The sequence below is a fragment of the Pholcus phalangioides genome, unplaced genomic scaffold (assembly GCF_987345545.1).
Source record: "Pholcus phalangioides strain wild (caught in Gottingen) unplaced genomic scaffold, Ppha-v1.0 ptg000004l_1, whole genome shotgun sequence".
NCBI lineage: Eukaryota > Metazoa > Arthropoda > Arachnida > Araneae > Pholcidae > Pholcus > Pholcus phalangioides.
The window spans coordinates 22,822,439-22,833,254 of NW_028301597.1; the positions used below are offsets into that span (position 1 = coordinate 22,822,439).

The window sequence follows — 10,816 nt, forward strand, 5'->3', positions numbered from 1 at the left end:
AAAACTTTCACAAACCAGTGCTACATCAATTTGTAGGTCATAGAGTAATTGTTTGAATTCTTGTAGTTCCTGTTTAAGCCCAGTGGCATTCCATGCCAGAATTTTCAGCGGTTTGCTGATAGTTGACACTGGTGTATTAATTTTTGAGCGCTGAAATAAAACCAATCAGAATTTGAATAAGGTTATGAGCCTTATCTTCAGAAATGCCCATATTGACCAAAAGTTCTCGCACAACATTGGAAAAGTTCTCGATGTTGTTCTTCTGTGAATTCTCCACTGTTTCATTAGTAGTTGAAGACATACAAACTGAATGTACAGACGCATCAGTGACATCAGTTTCATCAATGACAAGGTAAGGTACTGGCATTTGCCTATTTACAGAATTATTATAAGATTTGGAAAGTTCAGACGGCTTAACTATGTGATCGCCGAAAGAATCATCACGATTATTAAGATGTTTGTTGAATTCATGAATTACATCTGTGAAATTAATTCCAAATTGATTATTTTTGTAATCTAATATTTTCACTTGCTCGGCTTCGTTATACTTTCTGTTCAGCTCCTCGACCAGTTCGGCTTCCGTGAGATGCACTTTGCCTATTCCAAGAATATGTGGTCCCTTTAAGACTTCGTCTACAGAACGTTGTAATACCAACGGGATTGTACTAGCCTTGACCCAAGGATTTGACTCCGTTTTAGTAGACAACTTATTTTCAGAAAAGTTGTTTTCCCCATTTCTGTCTCTTCCTCGTTCTAAAACTACGTTATTTCCTACGCTGCCTAGAAGGGGGAAATCTCGAAGCGAAGGTGGAAGCTTGGAGATGAAGGTTCTTCCAGATTCACCTGTGGAAGCAGGTCTGGCAGGGCACTTAGAATACGTTCCTGTATGAGGGCCTCCACAGAAGTAACACTTTATCTTGTTCAGATCTCCCTTAACCAAGCAGCTTCTAGTACTGTGTCCTTCTGAACAAAATGCGCATATGGCTTGATTATGGCAAAAATAACTTGTATGTCCGAATTTCATGCAGTTCCTGCATTGCAAGGGAAAACGATTTCCTCTGTATCTTTCAATCTCTATTGGAACCCCGTCGATGTCGACCAAGTTGGCAATTTCTTTAGAGTTGATCGGAACTTCCACCAAGAAGAGCGGGAGTACTCTTCCTGAAGTATAGTTTTTGAGATTGCATACTTTTATCACATCGAATCCTTGTTTTGATAAGTCATTAGTGATGTCAGAGTGGTTAACATTTGCTGGTAGACCACGTATTACAAATTTTAAGGACCTTTCACTATTCATTTGGTACGTATGATACTCGAACCTGTTATCGTCCAAGAACCTTGTGACGTTCCTGTGATCATTTTCACTAAATAAATTTAACAGAATGTTCTTCTCTGTCGTTTTAGACACTGGAGCAAATTCACAATTGTTTTTTATATCTCGAAAGGTTGCAAGCCAGTTGGATCCCCAAGAGGATAAGACAATTTGGGGTACATTAACTTTTTTTCGTCTTCTGTTGACTTGAGTGAATTCATCGTTGTCACCATTAGGATAATCATTGTCAATTCTAGATTCTACCCTACTCGGTTCCACTGAATCCGACTCTGCATTGCACTCTCCAACCCCACCTGAGTCTCTCACTGGACTTCGATGACTTGTTGAAGCGATTGCAAACTCATTTGTTGATTTATCTTCAAATATGGGGGTAGCAGTAGCTCCAGTGGAGTTGTTATTTCCCGTGGAGAGCATCACCTCATTTGCTCTTGTAGACATCTTTTTTGCCTTTTTTCTAGCTTTTGATCTCTGTGACTTCGTCAATTTTGGGTGATTATCTGGCTCGTCAGTTGTGACCATGGAACCAAGTGCTGGATCCGGTTTCTCTTTCGAGATCCTGGATTGAAGAGACGGCAGATAACGATCTGAAGTTTTTGCCATACATGCATTAGATGGAGGGGCCTTGGCAACAGTGATATTTTTGTTAGCATGCTTGTCACTTTTAGAGTTCTTGGTTTTCAATTTTCCCACGTTGAATCTGCTTTTTTCGTTGCCATTGCCTTCGTCAGGGATCACTGAATTTCCAGTTACAGATGGCAAAACTGGATTAGCCGTTGAATTAGATAACTTAACACAGTCGGAAAGTTCCTTGGTGATCCTATTGACTAGCGCCGGATCATCATGATCAGTATCAGTGTCAGAGTCCGATCGTTTTTGCTGATGCTTATCACACTCATTCGGCACTGGGCATTGAGATGACACAAGTTTGGATAACACACATCTTTTCAACTTCTTTTTAAGGGCTTCATTATGCTTACGTGATTTACATTTACTTGAAATATGACGCTTTTTACTGAAACCATTGATTGAGGCCTTCACCAAATTATCAGTTATGTTGGCATCATCATACATCCCGTTGTAATAAAAGTATCATGATTTCAGGTATATTACCTTGTTTCAATATTGAGATGTATAGATTGTCCCAGAATATTTAAATTTTTGGAGAAACAGTTATTTCCACGAACGTGGTTTTTATTTTATTTCAAGGGAGAAAATTTAGTTGAAATTTTTATCGATAGATGACGTTACATGCCAGCCTGACACGAATGATTAGAATAAAAACCTTTCTTTAATATCTTCTGTGTCCGAAACGCTCGTAAAACTTTATCTAGCGATTCATCCAGACCAGAATCAAATCTTAGCCCCTACATCTAGCTGAGATTTGGTTCGTGGCTGAGGTAAAACAACTTCAATAATAGTGTTTTATCCACAAATATCACCATCACAATGAAAACCTTATGTAAGCGCGAATAACAGGGAGATTCAGAAATAAGCTATTGATTGTTCACCTTTATAAGATTCTGATTCGCATTTACCATGCCCACAATCGACTAAAATTCGAAAAAAAATTTTCCCGAACCAAAACATCCCTGTTTTTGTGAGAATAATTTTTTCGCAAACGCGTTCAAAATATCCAATTTCTTTATTTTTCATGAATGTTAAATTTTTTAACTATTTACGAATTTATGGGACACCCCGTACAGTACAATTATTTAATAATTTAAATTTTTGCTTTTAGGAATTTTCAAATAATACTGCTAAACTCGAAAACATTTGCCACTAATTTCGACCAGAATCATGGTAATCAAATCCAAATGATTCCCCTTGTTCGAACTTCTGAAATATGAGTTAATCAATCCGACAATAGTTGACGAACCAATCAATTTCTTTAATAAAGCAAAACGGCAGATATTAACTACGATGCTCAAAGAGTTCACAATCGAATGCACACAATCAAAACGCATTACAAGCTGATTCTCATGAATTATGCAAACATTTTAAGCCGTGGCAATTAGTAACACGTTGTGTAACAGATATAATTTTATGACGTCATGGGAAAACACCCATCTAGTTACACGCGTACTTTGACCGTCGATGGATGGACGAAATGATACCGTAGTTCATTAGCGAGGTCATTTATCCACCATCCTATAGCGCGAGTGGATCATTAACCGAGGTCGGACCCATCAAGGTTGGTCATTGCTTTTACATTTCGATCCCGTCCTAATATATATATAAAACACGATAAATTACGAGAGCTAAAAATTACGCTGAGAAAGAAAAAGGGTCATGAAAAAATAATTATAACCTTGCATCGGAAGTTGATTATACGTTGATATTCTAGTTACGTAACTATGTATGTGTGTGTTACATTGCAAATCCTTCGATTCTTGTGTCTTCAAACTTGATCACTGATAACTATTTTTAACCGTGAAAACCCTTGGCATCGACGATGACCTTGTGTGGATTGTGAATAGAGTGTTTTGGATGCTAATTGGATTTATCTGAATCCACGATCTTTTGTTTTACGAGTATGTGTTGAGAAAGCTTAACAATTCATCTTATACCGAAACCTGTGGGTAAGGGTGCGAACATAGTCAACACCTTCTATAACAGAAAGACTCCGTGCCAAGCTTGTGACGTCACTGAAGTCGTCAATTTCACCTATAGTCATAGTGAATATACTGCGGAAAAAGGTAAAGATTTCTCATACGTCCGACTGCTATAGGTCCAATACCTATAGGTGAAATGGACTTCAGTGATGTTAAAGCTTTGCGCGGAGGCTTTCTGCTGCAGGAGATGTTGACAAAGTGCACGCTTGGTTTCGGATTCTGCAAATCCGTAACGGTGCAGACCTACAGAGTTAGAAACGAGAGTGCACTACGTTCGTACCTTTAACCACACGTTTCGGTATAAGATAAGAATAGATTTCCCTCAATTAGAATTGAAGAGCACGAAGGTCACACAAACTTTAAGCTGGAACTATTTTCATTTTCATATTATGCATAACCACCAATCATCTCGGCAGTTTGATAAATTGCATTATGTTTATTACTTTTACCGGTGATTGTGCATAATTCTCAAATGCAATTGGTAATTTTTATAAATATGGGAAAAAGTATCACATTATCTCTTCTTTACTTTAATCAGTTTATTTGTTTTGCTCGTAAGGTATATGCGCATTACAAGTATTTGGCTGTAATAATTAAATTCGATAAAATAGTCCTTGAAAGATGAAAACATGAAGCTTATCACTATAGTTATTGTGGGAACAAAATGAACATTACCGATCGAATTCATTATACTAGACCGATATTCACGCTCATTTTCGGTATATTTCAGTAATTTCATCGACGATTTATTTTTTTCACTAATATGACCTAGGGATTTACATGATCATCGATAAATATGATAAATTATAGGAACAAAATTCACCGTACAAAAACCGTACATGCACCTCATAAACATCTCTCTGAGAAATTCTTACGATTCGGTGAATTCCGGATCGTATTGCGTGCGTGTGGGTGTGCGTGTGTGTGTGTGGCCCCAACATATTTATTTTGGATGAATTACACGTTTTTCATGTTCTACTGATGCTGCCATCTCTCTACAATTATCGAAGTGAAAGTGGTAAATGCCTGGATATGTGTGTGTGTGTAAATATCGTGATGAAGATGTGTCTGGCTGTTGTACTGCAATAGCTTACCGCTTCGGTTTGATAATCAAACCTTAATTCTCCGGGGGAATACCATGAGCGTCTAACAGCACAATGGAACGGAGTGAATGATACCGGCGATAGAGCCTGGTATCAGAGTTCAGTTTAAAAAGTGAAAGGTACAGTGCAACTGCTCTGGTGCACAAACCTGAAAACGTATTCATATTTATAGAGTATCGTTGCAATTAAATTTGAACAAGATTCTACTCGTACATACCGTTGACTTTAATTTGTGAAGTATACTTTCTGATGACCATCGCGTGATTTTGCGTGAAATTATTTCGTTACGATAATGCGCCACAGGTTTTGGTGCTAAAATCTTAAGACATATTCACATTAGAGACGGGTGTTATTGAATTTGCCTAAATGAAATCTATTCTTACTGTAAATACTATTGAGACCTATATCTATATACCTGGTGTTTCCTGAGATACTGCGTTAATTACAAATTCGCATGTTCGTGTCCACATGAATAATTTTTACGTTCCTCAGGGGTGTGGTGTTATCACTGGATTTCTCTGAAAGTAGTCGTCCCGCTTAATCGTATAACGGATAAACGGACAACCCACTTAAACGGATAAAGTCCTCCGGCACAAAATTTTCTACCATATAGAAAATGCTAAACTTCCCCGCTTTATATGATCATTTCAACGGCTTTACCCAGCCCATCTGCTTTACTCCGCTTAATCGAATATTACGCGTCACACGTCAACTAATAATACATACCAACCACTATACACATAATGTTTTTATTTAATGAAATATTTAAAATTAATGGAAAATAAGTTACGAGGTTAAGATAAATACATTTGAGGTAGGTGCTAGCCTCCAAGTATTCGAGTTGTCTTTAATATACGTACATTTAATTACTTTATTTTTGCTCTCTGTTGAGTAAATAGAGGGCGCTACCATAAAAGTATTGTGATCATTGTAATTAAACATAATTTTCGTTTCATTGTTTTAGACGTTTCATTCCTTCGAGAAGCTTTATTAATATTGATTTGTTTCATCAGTTTTCAATATAAACTATACTTAGCTATACTATACTATGCTAACGTTGTAAAATGGCAATTGAATTGTTCCCCGCATAATCGGATAGCTCGCGTAATCGGATATTATGTGCTACTTCACCGCTCTAGCCATATCGCTATATTGCAATTTACTGCCATTAATGAGATAGGTTGGAAATGAAGGCGCTGTCTGTCTATCGGTGGTCACCTCAAGCTCGTTAGGGAAAATATCTTAACTACATCCTTCTTCGGATTCGAACCCGGGACCGTGACAGCAGCCTTTACAGTGGTAGAGGAGCATATTATGTGCTGGAATTGTTGGCACCAGATTAAGCGCGGCCGACTGCATCTGCGTTTATCTATGGTGTAGCAGTTATCGAAAATGTAGGTCAGGTATCTCTAAAGCATCGTCATGTTACATCAGTGTTCAGTTTTGAGTCTAACTATTTCGGAATTTTGCCGTTCATCCTCGTTCATAATGAGAGAGAAGAACCAGAACCAATCGCAATTATTCAATATCTTTGATGTAAAGAGATGAATGACCAATTGGCAGTTTTCAGTTTTACGTTGATCGTGTATTAAAACGCAAGTATTCCGCCCCGTGTCTCCAGGCAGAGTTTCTCAATTCCTCTTCGAGTTCCCGAAAATACACTCTCACTGGAAATTTCCCCTATTAGAAATCGTGGAATTCCCGATCAATCGCAGTGGGAGGAGGGGAAATGCCTTGGAAATCGACTGAAAATTCCCCATAAATTCGAGCGATATCTGACAAGAGGAACCCCGCCTTTATTAATGCACGAAGGAAGGGAAAAGGGCTATGATCCGTTCGAGGATATCGGCCAGGAATACCAAGGCTTAAAGAGGCTTACTATACATATCCATTTATATTGAGCTTCCAACTTGTTCGCAGCATGAGCTTGGCAAATAACGCTGACTGCGGAAGAACTGAATAAATTACGCGAAGAATGATGAATGTCAGCCAATTGGCCTGTGCGACTCCTTTATTTTTATTTATTTTTTCCTACCAACTATTCTCCACTTTAATTGCTGTTTCTGGGTCATTTGCCTCGTTTCACTTCTTCTGCTCGTTTTATATATTTTTCCTCTTACCCTTGCTCTTTGAACTTCATTTGCGGAAAAAAGTAATTGAAAGCACATTTAGAAAAAAAAGCAATTCACTTTCATTCTTGTGGTGATTGTAACGCGAACAGGTGACGCGTGAAAATGCCACGAGCGATACGAGAGAGAGAGATTGCTTCTATTGCTGCCAATGGATATATTTCTAGAATGCTCGTTTATTCCCTTTCGGTTTTGAACTTTGGATGGTTTTTTTTAACTAGGATATGCCATACGTTAATGAAATTTTGACAAATAGTTCTAATGTATAAGCCGCTATAACTGCCATCTTTCAAACATTACTTACAAATTACTAATTCATCAGTCCATATGCTATTTAATAATTCGACCCATTTTAAATTCAAAACTGATTCATGTAGCATTGAAGTGAATTTGAATTTATTCAAATTATGTCAGAAATTCATTTTATTTTTTTAAAATTTATATAGATCAGTGGTTGTTAACCAGGGGTCCCTAGAGATATTCTAGGAGGGCCGTGAGCTTGGATAAGAAGAAACAATCAATTTATTATTTTTACATTATTACGTGCTGACTATTATTTTGTAATCTGTAGAGGAGGGTCTGTGACGACTTACACCTTATTGACAGAAGGGGAAGTTCCTGGTTATCGTCTTATTGGCACAAAAGAATGTATCATGCTGATTATATGGGAATACGTGAGGATCACATTATTTTATAAATACATAAATAAACTGATTTTGAAACACAGAAAGTTACGGGCCCTGATACAGATGATGCTAATTGTGTTGTTGAGTAAATGCGAAAGTTTGAGTTTTTCTATGTATTTTCATTTAGAAAATACTGATTGGTCTATAGGAAGAGAATGCAGACATTCCTATTTATGCAAATGTTCTGTTCTTTCTTGAATTATTAAAAACGCAACAGAAAAAGCGGTGAAGATTCGATAACTGAACTAAAAGTTTACTACAAGATTCATCGAAAGACTGGTTATTTTTGGAGATGAAGATTACAAGGAAGAAAATTCATCATTTCAGCAAGCGAGAGACCGGGGTTCGAGTCCCCGTGGGAGGCAGTGATGAATCTTGTATTGACAAGTGGAGAGGACGTTTCTATATGCATAAAAGTTTACTTTCATTGAATGAGGTAAAAAACGGAATCCTAAACAGTCTGTGCATGTCAAAATAGGGTTTAATTTTATGGTCTTAGTTAGGAAAATAAGAATGTTTGAATAAAATACCAGAAGCATTAGGTTGGCTATTAAGAATTTTCTAAAGTAAAAGTAAGTAGAGAAATGAGTCTTTGATCCTGGAGCATGGGTGCACAAACGTTTCAACCTTTTTTACTCAGAAACACTTTAGGGGGGGGGGGATAAAAGGTGAATTCCATTTTTTTGTGTGGCCCAAATATGATTGGGGATAACAATAAAAAATCACTTAATTCACAAAAATAGTCTAGCTAGTGCATGTATGAGTATTAACTAGTGCTCTTATCATTTACTTATCCGATATAACTTCTCTATGGTTGGTCCACCATAGAGCTCTAAGGATCTTTTCACTTTCGAGAAACTAACTATCACTAACTCACTTTCGAGAGGGAATCATAGATTTTATATAGCTTTCTTTTAGTTCCTACATCTTTCTGATCAACATCCCACGAATGCTTTAGCAACGTCATGTGTACCCTCGGAGATTGGAGGATCACTTTTTGAGATCCATTGAACTGGTGGATGGATACTTAGTTGAGATTTAATTTCTGTTGGTAACAGAAAAAGTGCATTAGCATGAACATTACTTTTACCAGGACCGCAGCGTCGGCAGCAGAGTTGCCTAGGCCGTTAACCTGTATTTCTGTGCGACCTGATCCCCTCACACTTCCTCCGTCAAACACGGATCCCTAGGACATCGTTTCGGTTGCTCCAGTATACTTGCGGATTTCTTTAGACCAGCTTTGAAAATCTTAGATCAGTAGTTACACCAGCAGTCCACCAGGCGTGTACGCAGAGTTGTGCTCAGGGGACCCGTTCCCTTCCAAGACGACCGAAAGTTGAAAAAATAATATTTCGGTAAAAAAACACTGAAAGAAAATACCCTTTATATGTTATATTATAGAAAATTTATATCAATGCAAATACTTTTTGAAGGGTGGTAAATCAAAATTTCTCGGGAAGAAAATTTTTATGCTCCCTCCAAAAGTCGATCCTGCGTACGCCACTGAGTCTCAGAAAGGAGTTTTGGAATAAGCGTGATTGAAGTACAGTGAGTATAAACGTGATAAACGTGATTGAATTTGCCTATCATGATTTTTTTAGTTATACACCATAATCATTTACTTCAGTAATCTTCAATTTTCGTGAAAAAATGAATTCGTTTGAATTTGGGTTTTTCATGCACTTACTTTTAAAAGCCCACAGCTTCATCTGTTTGAGCCCGACGAGCATCTTCATCATATGTTTCTGACACAGAGGAGTTAGATTCAAATCTTGAGCCTCTTGTACGAAGAAGCGCAGGATCTGCTTCACAACTTGGGCTGTCAACGTCTTTGTGATCGATTCAGTTTGCTTCCATTTAGCCCTGGCAGGATGCATCGTCGTCGTCGTCGATTCCGTGATACTCGCATCATTTATCGCCTCTGTCACATTACCGTCGAATAATTCTGTCGTTTCCGTGGAGGTAGACACATTAGATGCGGATACCACAACGATCGAAGACACCAGCCAAAGTAATAGATGCATTATCGATACGTTTCAGAATTTTTTTTTTCCCGAATATTACGAGATTTTAGTGAGATACAAATTTTTATGAAACGTCGTTAATTTTAGTCCTTGTAGCTCCGGTGAACGGGAAGTGTCTGAAGTCATACACTTGAATAAAATTATGAAATTTCGGTTTCACTGTCAATCGAAGAGAAAGTTCAAATCAGTACCAACCGCTACCAACACCGTACATAAAATACCGCCATCCGGTGAACTTAGTCCAAATTATTATTTTTTTTTTGTTCCATGGGGATGACCTTAGCGATTCGAAGCAAGCTGTGGTTTGTCCATCATTTGACGTCATCGGTGGGCGGTCTCTCAAGATATACTCCTTTCTTCTATTTTTTTTTTTTTTTTCGTTCGTAAGCTTGTTTCCCCCTTGTTCTTAAAAACATACACGTGACCAAAGTATAAAAATTCACGGGACATTTATTTCCTGAGTTTATTAAGAAAAATGACAAAAAACTTCTTTCCCATGAAGCTAAGATACAATATGTTTTTAGGAGGGAAAAAACAAGTTTTTTTTTTCGTCCACGATATCATTGGATTTGTTCGAGATCTGACCCGAGAACAACGACAGAGACGTGCAAAATTGAGGTAAAGGGCAAAAAAAAAGGCATCATAGATACTTTAGATTTTTCTCGACTCTCCTTGAGTTGAAGTGAAGTTATCATTTTTCGAGGTCTTCTCTCGTTATTTAGGCATACAAACAAAGTGTGCGTACAGGTCTTCGGCCTTGCGTCATGTTGACCGCGAGCACGATTCTGTAAGCTTCCTGTGTACACATATATGACATTACATGTATTATCTTTAAGGAGAAAGTGGTTAAGGAAACTAATTGCTGTAGGTCGGTAATGTTAAAAGTCCCCTTTAGTAGCTTTTGTATTTCTTCTTTTTCCCGTTCAATA

General features: G+C 37.6%; 1 protein-coding gene across 1 annotated transcript in view; it reads right to left on the bottom strand.

The window, feature by feature from the left end:
• LOC149086772 (nose resistant to fluoxetine protein 6-like) overlaps positions 1-10,224 on the bottom strand; it is a 52,877-nt gene extending 42,653 nt beyond the window's left edge. Inside the window, exon 1 of the mRNA XM_089231821.1 lies at positions 9,551-10,224. Coding sequence (XP_089087947.1) covers positions 9,551-9,887 — 337 coding nt within the window. The 5' untranslated portion in view covers positions 9,888-10,224. The remainder of the gene's footprint in view (positions 1-9,550) is intronic.
• Positions 10,225-10,816: the final 592 nt, after the last annotated feature.